This window comes from Helianthus annuus, chromosome 10 (assembly GCF_002127325.2).
Source record: "Helianthus annuus cultivar XRQ/B chromosome 10, HanXRQr2.0-SUNRISE, whole genome shotgun sequence".
NCBI classification, from domain to species: domain Eukaryota; kingdom Viridiplantae; phylum Streptophyta; class Magnoliopsida; order Asterales; family Asteraceae; genus Helianthus; species Helianthus annuus.
The window spans coordinates 176,637,887-176,660,764 of NC_035442.2; the positions used below are offsets into that span (position 1 = coordinate 176,637,887).

The following is a 22,878-nucleotide window of genomic DNA, read 5'->3' on the forward strand; positions in this document are numbered from 1 at the left end:
GGGGGGTGTTTAGGTTTTTGGTGGTGGTGGATGTTTAAGGTTTTTTTTTTTTTTTTTTTTTTTGTAGTGGGGTTTTTTTGTGTAGTGGGTTTTTTAGGTTATTGGACACTTGTCACTCTATAAATCCTTCTTACACTTCTTACAATTAGGATCCTTTGTATTTGATCCTAATCCTATAAGATATAACAATAAAGTACTAGTATGAATGTGACAACCCAGAACCTTCAAGGTCGGTAACATTTTTCATCTTTTGATCTTTACTTCTCGTAATCTTTCTCTAGTACGTTGAAACGCTTCATTCGTGTGAACTTGTGAAATTGATCGGTACAATAAACTATTAAATAACATTTCCGTAGTGTCACACCCGAGCCCGATACATCGTTGTTTTGATTTAATCATGGCAGCCCACCTTGTTTCGTTTGATCTTGGCCCGATATACTATTTTAGTGTGCGTGTAAGTTTTATATTCGGCCCACTCTTGGTAATATAATAAAACCCGTATAAACTTCACAAGTTTTAACATAACAAGAACCTATGTATGCGATTGGGCTTGAGCCCATTACTTGTCCAACATCTCGGTATATCATGAACCGCCCTAATATCATTATCCTTTATAAATACGTATTAGTGATCATTAGATTAAACTTCTATCACAAGTCAAAAACCCTATTCTTCCTCACCTGAATTGCGTCGATAGGAGAACCCCCCCCCCCTTGATCGAGATAGTAACAGTGATTGGTCGAAACCTTGGTTAGTAATTCTTGCTTGTTGATATTGATATTTGATAATATATTTGATGATGCTGTATGTGTTCTTATTAACGTGATCTCATGCAAAGTGGCCGGATTGTGTAACAAGAATTGTGTGATCTTTTATTAAGTGGTCCAATAGCATCATAACGCAATTCATAGTTGTCGGCCATAGCATGTAAACCCTTTTGACTATATAATGACCATGCATGTGCAGCCATATAAAACTAAACAAATAGGAACTCGCGGCGACTTTATGATCGGCAACCTTATGACTGGCCAATCATATTTAGTTGCTGGTCAAATCATGCTTGTATTTGTTGGATAGGTCAGAATAGGATGCATGTGAAGGTAGTCTTTGACCGATTAAGGCCATGGGATGACATATATGATGATGAATGATTGGAGGATATAGGCGGTTATTAGTATGTGAGTGAATATTATTTACTGAGATTGAAAGGGGCCAAAACTTAAAAGACGCTAACGAGCTTCATTCGACAAAAATACCGAACGGGTCAAATAATTCATAAGCAAAAATTCTGCATTTAACCATAGCATGACTAACTAGAAGATGTTAAATTAACTTACAACCCAACATTCATAAACAACTAACATTGTCTTCGACCACGAGTTCGACATCTAACAACAAACAAGTTTTGTTACTTACAAAAAGACCCATTTTACCAAAAAGTACATTTAACAAAAGTTTTGACCAAAGCTAATATCCTTGCGGAAGCGTGCTTCATGAGTGTGTTCGATCCGAGTGACGCCATTTAACAAGTAGATTTACCTACATACAAGCAAACCGTTAGACATTCTCATTACAAAATTCATACGACATCAATTACAAGTATGGACCTCAAGTAAGCCTTTTAAACCTTCTTTCGGACATAAGCTCCTCTAAACTTCTCATTCTACCCTTTTAACTCATACGACCCTTATATAATTTACATATACGGCTCACATCAACTTATCACAATTAAAACAATTCCAACCATTGAACAATAGGATATAACCACATTACATGCTAATAATACAATGTAACCAAGAACTTACCTTTGCCGTCCTTCGCTTGCGACCCGGATTGACTTGAACTTTCTTCTTTTATTCCTACATTCCGAATTCACGTACTTTAATCTCATGTCATATTTGAAATTCGTTCTTAAAATATGCATTATCATTCAAGGTTGTCTAGGTCCTAATCAATGTAATAATGCATCAATATGAGATTTATTTCTTTCAAGCATTTTAACAAACACTTGGCGTGCGTACTACCTATCAAGCATAGAGTACAAGTATTATGAGCATAACTTAACCATTTCATATCAACTTCATCAAGAACATCAAATTCTAATAATTTTCTATGCAACTTTCATTCATAAATTGTTTCTAACTAACAACCCGTTGATATGAACACTACCAATTCTAGTCATCATACCAATTAACATAGAACTTTTATAATTCTTCCTATCATCACATTTGCAAGTGGGTTTTATATAAATCTTTAACTAAATCAGAAATTAAACATGATTTGGCCCTCTATAAGGTAATTCCAACATACATTCATAATCAATTTCAAAGAAAGCTTCATACTAAATCAAAACCCATTCATGAAAAATTACCAAATCATGGAATTCGACTTACCATTCGTTTGTCTAGCTTAGATGATCGTTTTTATGCAAACATGCATTGATTTGGACCAAGAATTCTGCTTCAATTTGCTGAATTTGTAGAACTTGAGGGCTTGGGGTTTGTTTCCCCTTGGTTCAGTCGACACACACACACACTGAAGTGTGTGTGGTGTGTGTTAGTATTTGATTTTTAAGAAAATCACTTTCCCCTTTTCCTTATTTGGTCCCTCAAGTTTCTACAATTCGTCTTTAATTAACTAAACCTTCTCTTTTAGGTTATTCTTTCAAATTACATTCTAACTAGGTTTATATTTTTATTTAACTATATAATATACATGCTTGTAGGTTTTTGGGGTGTTACAAGTCCACCCCCCTTAAAAGAGGTTTCGTCCTCGAAACCCGGCTAACGTACCAAATAAAAACGGGTAGAACTTCTTCATCTCATCCTCCGACTCCCAAGTGAGATCCGATCCCTTTCTGTGTTGCCATTGGACTAAGACTTGCTTGATTTCCTTGTTACGAAGCGTCTTTACTTTGGAATCTTTTATAGCTACCGGTCTTTCTATATAATTCATTTTCTCATCGATCTCAATGTCTTCAATTGGTACATGGGCCGTTTCATCCGCTAAGCATTTTCGTAATTGCGACACGTGAAAGGTACTATGAATCCCTTCCAAAGAAGATGGTAGATTCAACCGGTAGGCCACCTTTCCAACTCGAGCTAGAATCTCGAACGGTCCGATATATCGGGGACCCAGCTTTCCTCGCTTACGAAATCGAATTATACCTTTCCACGGAGACACCTTCAAAAATACTCGGTCCCCCACTTGGAACTCAATAGGGCGACTTCTTCTATCCGCATAGGACTTTTGTCGGTCTTGCGCCGCTTTTAACCGAGCCCGTACGACGTCGATCTTTTCGTTGGTTATCGCCACCACATCATTCGGTGCGAGTTCCCTTTGCCCTACTTCTCCCCAACAAACCGGGGTTCTACACCTTCTTCCATACAGCATTTCATACGGCGCCATTTGTATACTACTTTGGTAGCTATTATTATATGAAAATTCTACTAGCGGCAAATGTTCATCCCAATTTCCCCCGAAATCTATCACGCATGCTCTCAACATGTCTATGAGAGTTTGAATCGTTCGTTCGGATTGGCCATCCGTTTGCGGGTGGTATGCGGTACTTAGATGCAATTGAGTACCCATTCCTTCATGAAACTTCCGCCAGTAGCGGGAGGTGAATCGCGTATCCCGGTCTGAGACGATAGACACCGGCACACCATGGCGGGAAACGATTTCATTCACATAAACTTCCGCTAACCTTTCCGAGGAATAGGTCTCTCGAATGGGTAGAAAATGGGCACTTTTGGTAAGACGGTCAACAACGACCCATATTGCATCATGCCCTTTCTTGGTTTTCGGAAGTTTAGTCACCAGATCCATAGCCACATTCTCCCATTTCCATACTGGAATTTCTAGGGGTTGTAGTTTCCCGTACGGTTTTTGATGTTCCGCCTTTACTTGGGAACATGTCAAGCATTTAGATACATACTTAACAATATCACGTTTCATTCCCGGCCACCAATAATTTTCCTTCAAGTCGCGATACATTTTAGTGGCTCCCGGATGGACCGAGTAACGGGACTTGTGTGCTTCTTCCAATAATAATGTCTTTGCTTCACAGTGTCGCGGTATCCAAACTCGCCCAAACCTTGTTCTTAATCCGCTCGCGTTTGCTTCAAGTTCACTTTCAAACCCTTTCGTTCTTTCACCTTTCGGATCGCCCTTATTCAAGGATTCGTCTTGCTCCTTTCGTATCGTTTCAAGAAGGTTTGGTGTAACTATCATTCTCATCGATTTCACTCGAATGGGTGGTGGGTATTCCTTCCGGCTTAGCGCATCCGCTACAACATTAGCTTTTCCCGGATGGTAAAGAATGTCGCAGTCGTAATCTTTGATCAACTCTAGCCACCTTCGTTGCCTCATATTGAGATCTTTCTGCTCGAAGAAGTATTTAAGGCTTTTGTGGTCCGAATAAATGGTGCATTTCGTTCCATACAAATAATGCCTCCAGATTTTTAAGGCAAACACTACCGCCGCCAGTTCGAGATCGTGGGTTGGATAGTTAGTTTCATGTTGCTTTAGTTGTCTTGAAGCATAGGCAATGACCTTGCCTCGTTGCATCAAGACACAACCCAACCCTTGATGAGATGCGTCTGCATAAACCACTAAGTCTTCCGTTCCTTCTGGCAGCGCTAGAACGGGGGAACTTGACAATTTCTCCTTTAACATTCGAAAAGCTTTCTGCTGATCATCATTCCATTCGAACCTTTCTTCTTTCTTTGTTAGTTTAGTTAAAGGGAGGGCTATTTTGGAGAAGTCTTGGATAAATCTCCGATAATAGCCGGCTAGACCTAAGAAACTTCTTACTTCACCTACATTCTTCGGGGGTACCCATTTCATCACGGCTTCTACCTTAGAGGGATCCACTAAAATCCCCTTTTCGTTAATTACATGTCCTAAAAACTGCACTTCCCTAAGCCAAAACGCACACTTAGAAAACTTAGCATATAATCTTTCCTTTCGAAGCGTCTCGAGTACCTGACGTAAATGACTTGCATGTTCAGACTCGCTACGAGAGTATACTAAAATATCATCAATAAACACTATGACAAACCGGTCTAACATATTTCGGCATACCCTATTCATTAGATCCATAAAAGCGGCCGGAGCGTTAGTTAACCCGAATGACATTACCAGGAATTCGTAATGTCCGTAGCGAGTTCTGAACGCAGTCTTAGGTACATCCTCTTCCCTTACTCGTACTTGATGGTAGCCCGATCGCAAGTCGATTTTTGAGAACCAACTCGCCCCTTGTAGTTGATCAAAGAGATCATCTATTCTCGGAAGTGGGTATCGGTTCTTTACCGTGAGTTTGTTAAGTTCACGGTAGTCGATGCACATTCTCATCGACCCATCTTTCTTTTTAACAAACAAAACAGGCGCTCCCCACGGGGATACGCTAGGGCGTATGAAACCCTTGTCGAGAAGTTCTTGTAATTGGATCATTAATTCCCGTACTTCCGCGGGTGCCAACCGGTAAGGGGCTTTGGCTACCGGTTTGGCATTTGGTTCTAATTCGATACGAAACTCGACTTCCCGCTCGGGTGGAAGTCCCGGCAATTCATCCGGAAATACATCCGGGTATTCATTCACTACCTTAGTATCTTCAAGTTTTAAAGCTCCTAATTTGGTATCGACTACATAGGCCAAAAATGCTTTACTTCCATTCCTCACGTACTTAATTGCTTCTAGGATAGTGCAAAATTTTGCTCCTACTTCCCTTTCCCCATGAATGGTTACCCGTTTCCCTTTAGGGGATGTCACATGAATAATTTTGTTTTCGCATAAAATTTCCGCGTGATAACGGGATAACCAATCCATACCTACCACTACTTTAAATTCTCCCAAAACCATGGGAATCAAATCAATATCAAAATCTTCATCATCTATGGTGATTTTACAACCTCTACATATTTCGTGCAAAAGGTAACTCTTACAATCGGCAATTTCTACTTCGAGAGGTGTACACATTCTTTCTATCATGAATAAAGGGGAACATACAAGCTCACTAGAAATGAATGACCTACTAGCTCCGGTATCAAATAATATATACGTGGGTATAGAGTTTATCATATAGATACCTGAGACCACATTCGGGTGAGCTCTTGCTTCTTCCGTGGAGATTTGAAACATTCTTCCCTTCGCTTTCGCGGTTTCTTCTTTCTTTCCTTCCTTCTTCGACCCTTGTTTGAGCTTTGGGCAATCAGCTTTCACATGGCCCGATTCATTACAATTGTAGCACACCCTCTTGGGATTCGGACAGTTATAGTACGGATGCCCTTCTTGCCCGCAATTGTAACACCCCTTCCTTCCCAATAAGCATTCACCAGAATGGGGTTTTCCACATGTTTTGCATCGTGGGAACCCGCCTTTGGAAGCTTCCTTCTTTCCTTGATCTTGCGTTTTGGGTTTCTTGGATGAGCCTTGAGTTGACCCCTTCTCAACTTGCCTTTTCTCCCCACGTTCATCTTGCCTCTTTATCTCGATTTCTCTATCCCTTGCTAAATCAATGATCTCGTCCAAGGTTTCACATTTTGAAGGAGTTATGAACTCCCGAATTTCAGCTTTGAGCATGCCATGATAACGAATAATCTTCTTCCTTTCTGTCCCAACTATCTCTTCACAAAACTTCAGCTGATCGAGGAAAGTGTTCGTGATTTCATTAACTGATTCATCCCTTTGTCGCAATCGGAGAAAATCTTCTTGAATCCGATCCACAGCTGATTGTGGACAATGGTACTTGATAAAAGGCTGTTTGAATTCTTGCCAAGTCAAGGTTTGAACTCGATTTTCTCCAATCTCCTTACTATACGAGTCCCACCAATCCTTAGCCCTTCGCATGAGTTGCCCCGTGGCAAACATGACTTGGTCTTCCTTGTCGCAATGGCTTCGAATGAACACCCCTTCCATGTTGGCTATCCATCTTTGGCATTCGATGGGATCAATTTCCCCATTAAAAGTCGTAGGCTTACATGCCATGAAATCCTTGTAGGTGCACCGTCTTGCTTCCTTCTTGCCTTGAATCCCAGTTATCATCTCTTTCAATTCCTCTACTTTGCTAGTGACCATATTCTCCACTGTACTTAATACTTGACCCTCCACTTCTTGTGCTAGCCTTGAAACATTTGCATCAATTGCCTTCGTTACTTCATCGGAAATCATCTTGTTTAACTCATCTCGAGTTATACGTTCGGTAGTATGCGTATTTCCTCCACTTGCCATCTACAAATAAACATTCGTGTCAAGTATTATCACATTCGTTCTCCTCATCGTTCTATATACTATTCATTCTTAATAACTCATTCTCATAAGTCATAAACTTCTTAAATCTTTCCTTACAACATTCTAAGACATTAGTTACTTCATTCTTTTATATACATGACTTCCGTTCTTTTACACATTCGTCATTAAAACATGTTAATTATCTTAAATTCTTAGCTTCATAAACAATTTGAGGTGTTCTTTAGGTTAAACGAAGATTTAAGACTGAATTAAAGGCCCTTGCATAACAAACAAACAGTTCAGGAAAAGCAGACAGGGAGGGGCCGTCGCCGACGGCAAAGGTGTGCGTCGCCGACGGTCCTTAGAAAGTTGCGTCGCTGACTTTAGCCCGTAGGCAGGAACTTAAGCCGTCGGGTGAAGGGGTACCGTCGCCGACGGTATAGGGGTCCGTCGCCGACGGCCTTTCTGATGTGCAGGCGCTGTAAAACCAAAATTCTCATTCCCTGCCCCTATTTCCAACCCGAAATGGTCCCGGGCAGCCCCGAAACCTTCCATAGAGCACCTTAACGTTCCCAACCATGTTATACTAGCAACTAAACCATAACCCAATCCCATTTCTATCTATAAACATAAAATCTTTAAATCACTTACTTGCGTGGCGCTTTGGGTCGAACACACTTTCACAAGAGCTTTCGGTTTGAGTTCGAGCACCACAGCCTACTCGAATCTCTCAAACCTAGGCTCTGATACCAACTTGAAAGGGGCCAAAACTTAAAAGACGCTAACGAGCTTCATTCGACAAAAATACCGAACGGGTCAAATAATTCATAAGCAAAAATTCTGCATTTAACCATAGCATGACTAACTAGAAGATGTTAAATTAACTTACAACCCAACATTCATAAACAACTAACATTGTCTTCGACCACGAGTTCGACATCTAACAACAAACAAGTTTTGTTACTTACAAAAAGACCCATTTTACCAAAAAGTACATTTAACAAAAGTTTTGACCAAAGCTAATATCCTTGCGGAAGCGTGCTTCATGAGTGTGTTCGATCCGAGTGACGCCATTTAACAAGTAGATTTACCTACATACAAGCAAACCGTTAGAAATTCTCATTACAAAATTCATACGACATCAATTACAAGTATGGACCTCAAGTAAGCCTTTTAAACCTTCTTTCGGACATAAGCTCCTCTAAACTTCTCATTCTACCCTTTTAACTCATACGACCCTTATATAATTTACATATACGGCTCACATCAACTTATCACAATTAAAACAATTCCAACCATTGAACAATAGGATATAACCACATTACATGCTAATAATACAATGTAAGCAAGAACTTACCTTTGCCGTCCTTCGCTTGCGACCCGGATTGACTTGAACTTTCTTCTTTTATTCCTACATTCCGAATTCACGTACTTTAATCTCATGTCATATTTGAAATTCGTTCTTAAAATATGCATTATCATTCAAGGTTGTCTAGGTCCTAATCAATGTAATAATGCATCAATATGAGATTTATTTCTTTCAAGCATTTTAACAAACACTTGGCGTGCGTACTACCTATCAAGCATAGAGTACAAGTATTATGAGCATAACTTAACCATTTCATATCAACTTCATCAAGAACATCAAATTCTAATAATTTTCTATGCAACTTTCATTCATAAATTGTTTCTAACTAACAACCCGTTGATATGAACACTACCAATTCTAGTCATCATACCAATTAACATAGAACTTTTATAATTCTTCCTATCATCACATTTGCAAGTGGGTTTTATATAAATCTTTAACTAAATCAGAAATTAAACATGATTTGGCCCTCTATAAGGTAATTCCAACATACATTCATAATCAATTTCAAAGAAAGCTTCATACTAAATCAAAACCCATTCATGAAAAATTACCAAATCATGGAATTCGACTTACCATTCGTTTGTCTAGCTTAGATGATCGTTTTTATGCAAACATGCATTGATTTGGACCAAGAATTCTGCTTCAATTTGCTGAATTTGTAGAACTTGAGGGCTTGGGGTTTGTTTCCCCTTGGTTCAGTCGACACACACACACACTGAAGTGTGTGTGGTGTGTGTTAGTATTTGATTTTTAAGAAAATCACTTTCCCCTTTTCCTTATTTGGTCCCTCAAGTTTCTACAATTCGTCTTTAATTAACTAAACCTTCTCTTTTAGGTTATTCTTTCAAATTACATTCTAACTAGGTTTATATTTTTATTTAACTATATAATATACATGCTTGTAGGTTTTTGGGGTGTTACAGAGATCATGTTGACTTATCAAATATTTGCTGACAATTAATTATGAGCCCATGTGTATTCTATTCAAAACTGATAGTAGAGCATTATTACTTTATGTATGTGTTTTGGGGCCACACATCTGTACTGGATCACAAGCCTATAATGGGCCGCACACCACTTTAAGTAGTCAGACAAGAGTAGGTTGCACGTTATTGTTGTGGGCCGTAGACACTAGAATGCATGAATCATTAGACACATATCGATAGGAATGGGCCGCAACATAAACTGTGGGCTGGTTAAACAGTGAGTTGGTGATGGGCTGGGTGGTTTGGATTGAATTTAATGCTTAGGCCGGTTAATAAAGTGGTACTGTTGATGATGATACAAATAACTGTATCTACGAAATTTGTGTAACATGTACACTAGAATTGCTGGTTAAATGATACTCATATGATGTCCGACCTGTTTGATGTGTATGTGTGTGTGCGAGTCAACTGATGGATGATAATTGATAGAAAGGTGCTTGGTTTAAGGGTATTGGGGGATTTAATCACTTACTATGTGACATTTTGATGTACGATGCTAATTATATTGTATGCTCAACTGTTATAATACGTATGATATTATGTGTGTTACGTATACATTAGACTACGTGGTATGTGATTTGGGAGTATATGAATTAGTCATGCGTGGAATATCTAATGTATGTGCATTCGAAACTAATTGTTACTGGTACCCATGTTAGGGCGTGTTGAACAACTGTTAAACGAATAATTAATCTTACCGAGCAAACCTAAGGTGAGTTCATTGCACTTTTCTAAGCATGCGTCCCGGTGGTTTGGGACATCTGGTAAACGTTTCTAAAGGGAATACTGGGTAAACTGTTTATTTGGGATGTTGGTTATTGAACACAGTATAAATCATGTAAGACCCCATACATCTACCGTGTTGCTGAAGAAGCAACGAGGTATTTAGTTGATAGCGCTATTAGGTTTGGCACCCTCACACCGGGCCGAAAGGACGGGCGTGAACTAATTACCTGGACTTCATGACCAATGCCTAGTTAGAGGCATTGGGGTTGGGCATTCTCATCGTGTACATATAAGACCCCTTACATCTATTCAAGGTTGTTTGATACCTTGACATCATGACCAATGCCTAAATGGAGGCATTGGGGTTGGGCATTCACATCTAGTCGCCACATACGGTAATCGAGTAATAACAACATCAAAACTAAACGTTGAACTGTTGTAACACACATCTGGTAACTAAACGCGTTAACAATACTTTGAACTCACCAGCGTAGTCTGACACACTTGTCTGCATGCTTGCAGGTTTATAGGGTTATATCTTGTGGAACTTGCTGTCTGGAAGGCTGGAGTGGTCATGGGTCGAGAAACAAAGAATCTCCATACAAGCTTAATGGTTTATGTACACATGGTTTATGAAATACTTAACAAATGAATTATGCTTCCGCTGTATACAATGAATGACATGTAACATTTGTAACACTTTATGTTAATGAATGAAAGTTTATTTAAATACATTTATGAGTTCTATGTGAATGGTGGCTTGGATCCTGGTACGTCACACGCCTCGCGGGGGTTTCCGCATGTGGTATTTTGGGGGTGTGACAATGAAGATGATTTGTACTGTGTGAAATAGACGTTGAAAAATTTGTTTCAAGAGTTTCCACAAATTGTTGAATTCTCAATTCCGGATGCCCCTCCTCCCCATTCTTTCTCTCTACACTGGGTGAGCATAAAATCGAATTAACCGAAACCGAATAACCGAAATAACCAAACTAAAAAAACTGAATCGAAGCAATAACCGATGGTTCGGTTATTGTTTTTGAATAACCAAACTTTCGGTTTCGGTTAATCATATATCTAAAGCCGAAAAAATAAGTTTATGGCCCACTAATCTTTTGTAACCTTTTAGTACAATTGAGGGTTCATTAGTGTTTGTTTTATTGTGGTATCTATATAATTTTGCAAGTTTTATATTCATGAGTTTATTTTCATAGGGGGCCGTGAACTTGATGCATTCAACATTCCAACGCCATAAAAATATTTTAGACTTTTATTTAATAAAACTTTGTTGAAAAAACTTATTTTTTATTATGGAATGATGTCGTTTTAGATTATTTTTTGAGTTGAAATTGTATTTTTATGGCATTATAGGGTTAATTAGTCAATTCGGTTAAATCGTCCGGTTCAACAGTTTCTAAGCGCAACCCGATACTATTAACAAATCGGTTTTTAAAACATTGCATCCATTTGTCATAAAGTCTACAATTACAGTTATCTTATACGTTAATGATATATATATCTTTTGCAATCTCTTACCACATTTGTACATTCACATATAAAAATTCGATATCTCAAGTTTATCAATATAAATTGGACACAGATCTAATATGTAGAAGAAACAATCATAGACTTAGAATATACACTTGCAGAGATATAATCATTTTGGGAAGACTCCAAAGGCAAACAATCATCTCTACCATCATATTTTTGTATAACTGGAGTTCAAGTCTCTTCAAAGTGGTCCTTTACTTGTAAGAGCAACAATCTTGTATAGTGGGTGCAATCACTCCAGGGTAGAGGGTAAAATAGTCTTTATATATATATATATGTATAGTTTATTGTTAAATTGTGTTTTCCCCTTAAAGTTACTAAATTGGTTTATAAGGCTACAGGCTATCGTTTGGAGATGGTAGGGATTGTGTCACGTTAACAAGGGGGCTCTATTGTCTTTTCTCAATAGTTAGCATGGTATGGGCTCGAGTCCTCTCTTTTCTTACTTTCAACAATGGCACCCTTACCTTTAATAACTCATACACACACAAGTGACACAACACCTCGCGAATTCTCCTTATTTCAATGGTTGGCCTTCAATAGCCCCCCCCCCCCCCCCCCTAATAACGCCCATGGTATGGTGTGGGGGGCGTTATTGAGTGATGAATTGCTGAGATGGAGGGGCCAATGACGCCCATACCGTGTAGCCTAAGGAATACAACATCTGATTTGATGCGTTGTATAAACTAAAAATAATTAAATTTACATAGGATAGTAACTTGTATATACCGTGTAGCATAAGAAATACAACATCTGATTTGATGTGTTGTATAAACTGAAAAATAATTAAATTTACATAGGATATATAGCAACTTGTATAAAAAGGATTTTTTTTTTAATTTTTATTTTATTTATTTTATTTTTTGTTTTCTCCAACATCAAAAAGTGGTAAAACTTAGCTATCAAAGGATATTAAAAATACCTCCAACTTATTTCTCAATTGGTCATTCAACTTTATATATAACCTCTAGAAGCATATAACATTTAAAAAGTATTATGAATATCATTCAACTTTCACAACTTTAAAAGATTGTTATAATATTTTTGCCATTTTAGCCCGCCTCTTTTAATTTTTCGGTTAGGAAATAAGATTATTAGTTTGAAAAATGCAATGTGATAGTTTTTAACATAATTGACCAAACTAAAAATATGGTGACAATAGGCTATTAATTTATTTAACTTATATAAGTTATTTAAAATCTTAGAACTAAAATTTGTGTTTTTCTTTCTACATCAGCAGTGTATAAATATATTTTTTTTAACAAAAGCGATAGCGTATTAATGTATACTGTAATTTGTATGTATATGTATATACGTATTTAATACACATTAAAAAAACAGGGCAATTATGTTTGCAATTAAAAACACATTCAGGTCATTTTATCAATACATCGTGTGGGTACTAACTAACCAACTCATAACTTAATACAACTGTTGTTTAAGTCACATGTCTCAGTAAGATAGATTGAATGTTCGGTACACACGTATCACATTCAGGGGCGTACCTACCCACAATCGTGGGTGTGCGGGCAAACACCCCTTGAAAAAAAATCAGTGTATTTTTAGGAAAAAACCCGACCGCACCCGTTAAAAATATGGTTGAACGTCTCATCGGCATCCCAGCAAATAATTACTGGGTCCGCCTTTGATCACATTTCGTCATTACGACATGGTGAGAAAACTTACGGGACCTTATATGGCCATAACTGTTATCATCGGTCCAGCTGACCAATTACTCCAGAGTCATGGTTAGACAGTTAGTGCCATAACTTATGGGGTCCTTTTATGATTGTTATATGGGCCATAACTGTTTTCATTGTTATTTCCTCCACAATGATTGTTTTATTTGCTTAAGATATGACTAGAAACTAGAAAGAGTATTAATATCAGATAAAATATATTAGTTAGGGTTTATATTTGTCGAGTCCTTAATCCTGGTGGATAGTCAGCAGGCCTCGTCAACGTTGCAAAGGTTTAACATCGTCGTCCTACAAAAGAGAACACCGTTAGCCTCGCCACGGAGGACCCCGGAGGGGGAATCCGTGACCAAGCTCCGGCGTGAGAATAAGTAACCTGCCGGAAGATGAGAAGCTTATTCCGACGAGTGTGTGCTCGTCGGAATATTCTCTTTGGTGTGAATTCTGTGTGGTGTGTGTTTAATGTGGTCCGAGGAATGTCGGAATAAATGAAGTGCAAGTGTGTTTAATGAGAAGGGTTATTGAATGCATACCGTTAACAGGGTGTTCTACCTTCCTTATATAAAGGAGATCACTTATCTCGAAGGAAAGATCCGACTGAGACCATCTAACGGTGTCTTGGAAGTGTTGGGGAACTCAGACACGTGTCTCAGCCCCAACGGCTGGATCTTCAGCCTTATTAAAGAAGCCAGCTGCACAGTACCTCCTTTCCGACGACTATGTTCTCTCTCTCCGTCAAGCATTTAATGATATCAGAGATATCACGTCTAATGCTTTTCCCGCCATTTCCTTTTGTCTCTCAAAAGGAAAGAGATCTGGTTTGGTCTTATAAGCCGGCCCAAATGATAGAAGCCCAAGACGAGCTCACTGGGCAACACGTGGGCCTCGTCGTCAAGTCATCTCTAGCCCCAGGTCACGAGGCCCGATTCATGTGAGCCTAGGCTAAAAAAGTGGCTCCGGAACTGTAGCGGCGTTTCTCAGACAAGGACAGTGGGTCCCTTTAATGATGGCAGTTTTACGACGGTTCTCCGGAATCGATAAAGTCTGAATAATCCAACGGTTGGGGATCGTCGTTATAATACACGTGCCCCTAATCACAATTTGATTTTTAAATTGTTGATTAAACGGTTACCGCCCCTACTCTGCAACTTCATTAAAACCCGGAGTGACCCCCCCCCCATTTCTTTGTAACTCATATCTTCTTCTTCTCCAAACATTTTCCCTGTCTATTCTCCAATCTTCTTCAACAATGAGCCGAACGGGCCGTTCATTAATACGTTCCGTTCTAACAAAGGAAGATTTCAAATCCTTTATTGCCACATATCAGATCCCTGAGAGATTCTCTCCGTCTTTACCCGGCCCAGATGATCCGGCGGTTTGCACGCCGGAAAGAATCGTTCTTTATACTTGTCACACCCCGGTTTCCACGTGTCTCACCGGTGGGCCCGGTGGGGGATTACCGTGACGATGTTGGCAACAATATAGTCAAACCACACAATTATATAATGCACAGCGGAAGCATAAGATAAATATATAAATTTCAACCTCTGATTGTAATATCAAAATGTATTACAGAAGTTGAATATCCACAGTGGATCGTAAATACAGATAAAGTATTGTTCCATCAGATACTGCAATCAAGCTTGCGAGGCTTATCCCGACGCTAGGGAGCTAATACCAGCCAATTACGTTTAGGTACCTGCACTTAATCTTTTGGGGAAAATACGTCAGTTTACACTGGTAAATACATTCAACTGACACATTTGAAAATGTTTATTAAAATTGATTTGAATGCACAAGGCACAAACTCTTTTTAACTTGGGAAAATTCATAATGATCTTGTGAACGTTTTACATGTTCTTTTATGCGTTCAGTAGCCCGGGTCGTGCCGGGTTAAAGATTTATAGACACACCACGTTTGCGTAAAACCGTAGTACAGAAACCAACGGCTACGTCTTTTAGTTTTAATGTCGACACTTTATACCGGGTGTACGCCTACACCGGGATGTCGATGGTCGTGGCCATTTCGTAAAATGATGCCGAGGATATCCGGGACAACGGTCATTAAACCCCCCAAAGGCTTATAAGCAACAAAACTGTTTAAATGAGCCAATCATATTTAATCAATTAACCACCTAAGCGATGGAAGTATATAATGCTCAATCAAGCGGTATTAGTATACCGTAACCCAAGCCCATATAGGGGAAATAAGTCAAAAGTATTTACCTTTGCAAGTATTAATCCTTAATTTAGATCAAGTCACCGATAGCTTTTACTGGGGCTCCTAATCTGGAACGAAGGTTTTAATTAACCTCTTAGAATCCTAACGGTCCTTGTATTAGCCGTAGCTTAAACCGGTTGATTCCGATATATAGATATGGTTAATTCGCACGAAAAGGCGAAAACCGAGAATGGAGTATGATTTGGACCCAACAAGTTCAGAGACTTGTTTTATATGGGTTTATAGTTCATACTCTGGATTTTGGGGTTCAAATAATATAATTTGACCCATATCGGCTATTGCACGAAAACTAGTTCCGTGAGCCGTACCGTGTGCGCAAATAGGCGAAACGGTTAACCATAAGAGTCGTACGCTTATTTCCTAAGTCAATATGCCTTAAAAGTATTTTGGTATCAGTAGGATACCTTCCGTAATGCCCGTAACAAGTTTAAGTTTATATTATGCCCCGTAGGGGCTTTTCGGTCATTTTAAAGACTTTAAAAGGGATTTTCGAGTTCTACAGGAAATCTGAGTTTCCCGAACAGCTTATAAAGCTTAAAATACTTTATTTATTATTTAAAACCAGTAGCAACTGGAATCGGGTCAAAAGACCTTGTAGAACTCCCGTTTTGGCCAAAAAGGGCATATTCGGTATTTACCGAACCGTAGCCATAACCGCAGGTTATGAGCAAGGTAAAAATTATTAAAAATCTTTAAAATTCCCAAAATATTATTTTACCACAGTGGGTAAAAGTTTTGGTGACGAAAACTTGGGTTAGATGGGCGTTATGCTAATTACGCCGTTAATTATAAAACTTTCTTAAAAGTGCGCCTTTTAGCATAACTCTCACTCTAGACCTCGTATTGTCGTGAAACTTTAAGGACATGCTTATAATTTAACAAGCAAGGTTTTGGTCCGTTCACGTGTCCGAAATACTCGTTTTAATTTTAAAAGGCCGTTACGGTCAACTTTTAGGCGAATGACGGAAATACGTAAAAGACTCGGATAACTCATGAACCGACCACAGAGGCTTATACCAACATGTGACCTGGTCCTAAGAGAGTCCTAGGGTATATTTATACCTCACTAAAACGGGTCAGAACTGAAGTCAAAACAAAAGTCAAACTTTTGCGACATTCGGCTCCGAACCGGTTCTATATAGTAAATGATCGATTCAAACGAGTGCAAACATGTTTATATACTTATTATCATGTTTTATGATTATCAAAACAGGTTCCATAACATATACATTACAGATTATGCATGAATCGCTAAAATAGCTTTCTGTTGACTTTTTAACCGCACGTTTGACTCGATAATTGACATAGTTAGAGTGGTGATCAGGGGGAACCATTTTAGAGGTTTAATACCCACATAAATACCAACTCATAACCATTTTTGATTCGTCATAAGACTGAATCATTTGTGAGTTATTGTAATGACAACCGTTAGTTACGACGGTTGCGTTTATGAGCTATAACTATGGAAATGTGAAACCACAAAGGTTGAATTACTTACAGAAGCTTAAGAGAAGACTTAAGAACACAGGGGAAAGCTTTAGAGCTCTTGGAATGATCAGATGAGTGAGTTTTGATGTTGTGAATGTTATGAGCACAATGGTGCTATTTATAGCCAAGAACAAGGCCTAAAATCATTACACAACATGCTACTACTGATCATGATGATGGGTAGATGTCCCCTGAGTGATATGGGTCAATTGTAGGGTGCCCATGCCTCTTTGATTAAGGTTTGATCGTTCAAATGGTCCAAAAGCCAAGTAGTTACTACAATTCTGCATCTGGGCACTTTACGCGGCCCGCATGGGAGTTCCCATGCTTTTTAATGCGGGTCGCCTAAAGATCAAATATCAGACGCGAAATAGAGGAGGCTCGCGGCCCGCCTCAACTTATGTTTAAACCTTACGCGGGTCGCCTAAGGTTAAGAATTCAGGATTTTTAAATCTTTTTGTAATGATTACAGAATCTGGCCATTAATAACGAAATCTTTCGTAATGATTCACCTGGCCTTTCGGTTTTGAAGGGGTAACTTTGCGGTTTGGCCCTCGGTTATTTACCGATAGGGGCCTCGTGTTAATTACCCGCATTATTAAGTCCCTGGTTTATTTATTAATTATATTGGAAAGCCTTAACTTTCACTGTTGACGCTTTTAACCCTTCTTCTACGAATTCGATCGTAACTTTCTCGTTTCATATCGAAACTTCGCGAAATTCATATATATTATTTTAGTGAGGGTATAATACCGTTACAAAGTCTTTGGGACGTTAAAGGGTCACTCAGAGGTATTATTAAACATGTTGACACAGTTAACCCCTGTAGTTTGTAATCTCTCACTTTCTTCCGCGTTTTATTTTTGTACGATCTATAATTTATTCGTTTGAAGGTTTAAGCATTATTTAGGGATACTATACAGTATATTTACCCTTGTTGACATTTATAACCCTCGAATTTATATACTTTCAAGGTTTGTCAAAATTAGTCCTTTATTTATTATAGATGCCACGTGTAAACAAATGACACGTGTTAACACATCATTGGACACAAAATTTCGAGGTGTTACATCCTCACCCCCTTAAAATAAATCTCGACCCGAGATTTACTCAAATAAATAGGGGTATTTTTCTTTCATTGTAGCTTCGACTTCCCACGTATATTCAGGACCTCTACGAGCATCCCATTTGACTTTTACAATCGGTACGTGCTTTCTGCGAAGCTTCTTTACCTGTCGATCTTCAATCGACAAGGGTTTTTCTATAAACTTTAAGCTCTCATCTATATGCACATCTGTGTGTGGAATCACCAACGACTCGTCGGCGAAGCACTTTTTGAGATTGCAGATGTGGAACACATTGTGAATTCCATTGAGCTCTTCAGGCAAGTTTAGTTTATAGGCAACTGATCCGACTCGTTCAATGACCTCAAAAGGTCCTATGTATCTCGGACTCAGCTTGCCCTTCTTGCCGAAACGCATCACCCCTTTCCAAGGTGATACTTTCAACAATACCTTTTCACCCACTTCGAAGTGAAAATCCTTACGCTTTGGATCAGCGTAGCTCTTCTGCCTATCGCGGGCAGCCTTGAGACGTTCCCGGATCTGGACAATCTTGTCCGTCGTCTGGAAAAAAATCTCTGGTCCCGATAATTGGACCTCTCCTACTTCCGCCCAACAAACAGGCGATCTGCATTTCCTACCATATAATGCCTCAAAAGGCGCAGCCTTTATGCTGGTGTGGTAGCTATTATTGTAGGAGAATTCGATCAGGGGTAGGTTTTTATCCCAGTTACCACCTAAATCGATCGCACATGCACGAAGCATGTCTTCTAGCGTTTGGATAGTACGCTCACTTTGACCGTCCGTCTGTGGATGGTAAGTCGTACTAAAATTTAAACGCGTGCCCAAAGATTGCTGGAAACTTTTCCAGAAATGAGATGTGTATCTAGTATCCCTGTCGGAGATAATAGACACAGGTATGCCGTGTAAGGCTACAATCTTATCAACATAAAGTTGGGCTAACATATCGGAGCTATACGTCTCCTTGATGGGTAGAAAGTGAGCTGATTTAGTCAGCCTATCGACTATGACCCATATTATATCATTTCCTTTCCTGGTCTTGGGTAACTTGGTTATGAAATCCATAGTTACGCATTCCCACTTCCACTCGGGAAGTTCAGGCTGTTGTAGCAAGCCAGACGGCTTTTGGTGCTCGGCTTTGACTTGAGCACAAGTCAAGCACTTTGCTACATGGGCGGCTACAGACTTTTTCAAGCCTATCCACCAATAATTTGCCTTTAAGTCTTGGTACATTTTGTCAGCACCAGGATGGACTGAGTATTTGGAACTATGGGCTTCCTGGAGAACAACATCACGTAGTCCTCCGTAAACTGGAACCCATATACGTCCATTCAGTCTAAGAATTCCATCCTTGCTAAGAGTCAACTGCTCCTCAGTTACTCCCAGCTTTTCATTAGGATAATTAGCTTCCAACACAGCCTCACGCTGCGCAGCTAATATCCTTTCCATCAAATTATTTTTAACTTCAATGCTCTTGGCATTGATTCGAATGGGTTTTACCCTTTCTTTCCTGCTCAAGGCATCGGCGACTACATTCGCCTTACCGGGATGGTACCTGATTTCGCAGTCATAATCATTCAGGGTTTCCATCCAGCGGCGTTGTCTCATGTTCAACTCTTTCTGGTTGAACAGGTGCTGAAGGCTTTTGTGATCCGAATAAATCACAAATTTAATACCATAAAGGTAGTGCCTCCACAACTTCAGTGCAAATACAACGGCACCCAACTCCAAATCATGGGTGGTGTAATTCTTTTCATGCACCTTTAATTGCCTTGAAGCATAGGCAATCACTTTGCCCTTCTGCATAAGCACACACCCCATGCCTGTATGTGATGCATCGCAGTAAACTACGAATTCATCTGTACCTTCCGGTAATGTCAACACAGGTGCGTTGCTTAGCTTCTGCTTTAGTATTTCAAAGGACTCTTGCTGCTTCGGGCCCCAAATGTACTTTTCTTTCTTCTTGGTCAAGGAAGTCAAGGGCGCAGCAATCCTCGAAAAATTTTCAATAAATCTTCGGTAGTATCCTGCTAACCCCAGGAAACTACGTATTTCGGTAGGCGTCTTTGGCTCTTGCCAGTTCATGACTGCCTCCACCTTAGCGGGATCCACTTGGATACCACGCTCACTCACAACGTGTCCTAAAAACTGAACTTCTCGTAGCCAGAATTCACATTTCGAGAATTTGGCGTAGAGTTTCTCACGTTGTAGCAATTCAAGAATGCAACGGAGATGCTTCTCGTGGTCATCTTGGCTTTTAGAATAGATCAGGATATCGTCAATGAAGACTATGACGAATTTGTCCAAGTACGGCTTGCAAACGCGATTCATGAGATCCATGAACGCAGCCGGTGCATTTGTGAGCCCAAAAGGCATCACTAGGAACTCGTAATGACCATAGCGAGTCCTAAATGCAGTCTTGTGTACATCTTCATCTCTGACCCTTAGTTGATGATAACCCGACCTTAAGTCGATCTTGGAGAAGTAGCTTGCTCCTTGCAGCTGATCGAATAGATCATCGATCCTTGGTAAAGGATATCTATTCTTTATGGTAACTTTATTTAGTTCTCGATAGTCGATGCACAACCGCATCGATCCGTCCTTCTTCTTTACAAATAGGACAGGAGCTCCCCAGGGAGATGAACTAGGTCTGATAAAACCTTTCGCCAGCAGTTCATCCAACTGGGTCCTCAGTTCTTTCATTTCCGTTGGCGCTAATCTGTAAGGTGCTCTTGCTATCGGAGCTGCTCCAGGAATGATGTCAATTCTGAACTCCACTTGTCTATCTGGTGGCAAACCAGGTAGTTCTTCAGGAAAAACTTCGGGGTATTCAGAAATGACAGGAAGATCTTCGATCTTCGGCTTTGGTTCTTCTATTATTACTTGAGCCATGTAAATTACACAGCCTCTGTTTAAACACCTAGAAGCTTTCAGCATAGATACGTCTTCGGGCAATCCGTAATGCGTATCCCCTCGAATGGTAAGAGATTCACCATTCGGAGTCTTTAAGACTATTTGCCTCTTGCCGCAGATGATTTGGGCCTGGTTATGGGATAACCAGTCCATGCCTAGCACGATGTCAAAACCCGCAAGTTTGAAAGGAAGTAGAGATAAAGGAAAAGAATGGTTCCTAATGGATATTTCACATCCTTCTAGAACGGTAGAGACGGTTTCTATCGTGCCGTCTGCCAACTCTACTTCGTAATTTACGTCTAGGGTTTTGATTGGCATATTTAGTAGTTGGCAAAATTTCTGGTCTACAAAGGACTTGTCAGCGCCAGAATCGAACAGTACTCTTGCAAATATATTATTTACGAGAAAAGTACCTGTAAGCACATTGTCGTCCTTGACCGCTTCCTTTGCATCCAAGCGAAAAACTCTCGCATTTGTCTTCTTAGTCTCTTCCGCCTTCTTGGCATACTTCGGGCAATTACTCTTTATGTGCCCCTTTTCATTGCAATTAAAGCAGGTTGCGTCCTTTATCTTTTTGCACTCCACTGTCTTATGCTCCTTGGACTTGCATAGCCCACAGGGTGGAGTCCTTTGTTGCGACTGCGAACCAGACGCAAACCTACACTTTCCGGAGTGGGGTTTCTTGCAGACCTTGCAGTGAGGTCTTCCATCAGATTGCCCCTCCTTCCTTGCCTCCGACCCTTTCTTGCCCTCACCGTTTCCACGGTGCTTTTTCCCAGACTTTCGTGAGGTATCATCCTCACGTTTTCGCTTTTCAGCCTCCTTGCTCCTTTGTGCCCTCAGACGGACAGCATCAAGTGTAAGAGACAAGGAGAGGTCAGTAACTGACCTGAAGGTCGTCGGCCTAGAGGCCTTTACGCTGGCCTTGATCGCCGGCTCTAAGCCCCCAATGAATCGGGCAATCCTTCGTGGTTCTGGTGTCACAAGATATGGCACCAGGCGTGACATGGTATTGAAGCTTGTCAGATATGCTTGACAATCCAGGTTTGTCATCACTAGTGAGACAAAATCAGCCTCAATCTTCTCAACCTCGTGCTGAGGGCAGTAGTTTTCTTTTATGAGGGTAATAAACTCCCCCCATGACATTTTGTACAAGGCAGACTTACCTGAAGCCTGCACCAGAGCTCTCCACCACGCCAGGGCCTCGCCCTTGAATGACTGGGACACAAACTTAACCACGTCCCTCTCAGCGCACCCGCTGATGTCCACTATCGTGTCCATCTCGTCTAGCCAGGTGATACAGTCAACCGCACCTTTCTCCCCTGTAAATTCACGGGGCTTACATGATACAAAGTATTTGTAGGTGCAACCCTTAGCACTTGACGCATCAGTATATTCTCTATCGCGATGAACGCTGTGCTCAGTAGACGAGTGCTTGTTGTCATCTTTCTTGGGTTCAGAGGGTGGTTTGGAGTGTGTCTTTGGTTTAGAGGGTGGCTTTGACACAGTTCTGCCTTGAGACTCAGTATTTTGACGATCAATCGCTGCCTGGACAGCATTGTTGATCAGAGCCTTCAGTTGTGCGCCTGTC

General features: G+C 40.1%; 1 protein-coding gene across 3 annotated transcripts; it reads right to left on the reverse strand.

The window, feature by feature from the left end:
* Positions 1-1,249: 1,249 nt before the first annotated feature.
* LOC110886813 lies at positions 1,250-9,335 on the reverse strand. 3 transcript variants are annotated; one of them, XM_022134666.2, is made up of 5 exons: positions 9,176-9,335; positions 8,588-8,641; positions 6,090-7,230; positions 1,806-1,859; positions 1,250-1,539 (listed from the first exon to the last, which is right to left on the reverse strand). In XM_022134666.2, exons 3-5 carry the CDS (start codon positions 7,228-7,230, stop codon positions 1,523-1,525), a joined length of 1,212 nt encoding a protein of 403 aa, XP_021990358.1. In that variant the 5' UTR covers positions 8,588-8,641; positions 9,176-9,335; the 3' UTR covers positions 1,250-1,522. The 3 variants fall into 3 exon arrangements, 1 of the variants encoding a protein (XP_021990358.1); XR_002563038.2 differs by lacking the exons at positions 6,090-7,230; positions 8,588-8,641; positions 9,176-9,335 and adding an exon at positions 2,394-2,550; XR_002563037.2 differs by lacking the exons at positions 1,250-1,539; positions 1,806-1,859; positions 6,090-7,230 and adding an exon at positions 8,032-8,321 and having other exon boundaries at positions 9,176-9,332.
* Positions 9,336-22,878: the final 13,543 nt, after the last annotated feature.

Coding starts and splice junctions, on each gene's coding strand:
- LOC110886813 (XM_022134666.2), bottom strand. CDS start 7,230: ATGGCAAGTGGAGGAAATACGCATACTACCGAACGTATAACTCGAGAT. Junction 1,860..6,089: donor TCACCCGAATGTGGTCTCAG/GTATCTATATGA, acceptor TTCGGAATGTAG/GAATAAAAGAAGAAAGTTCA.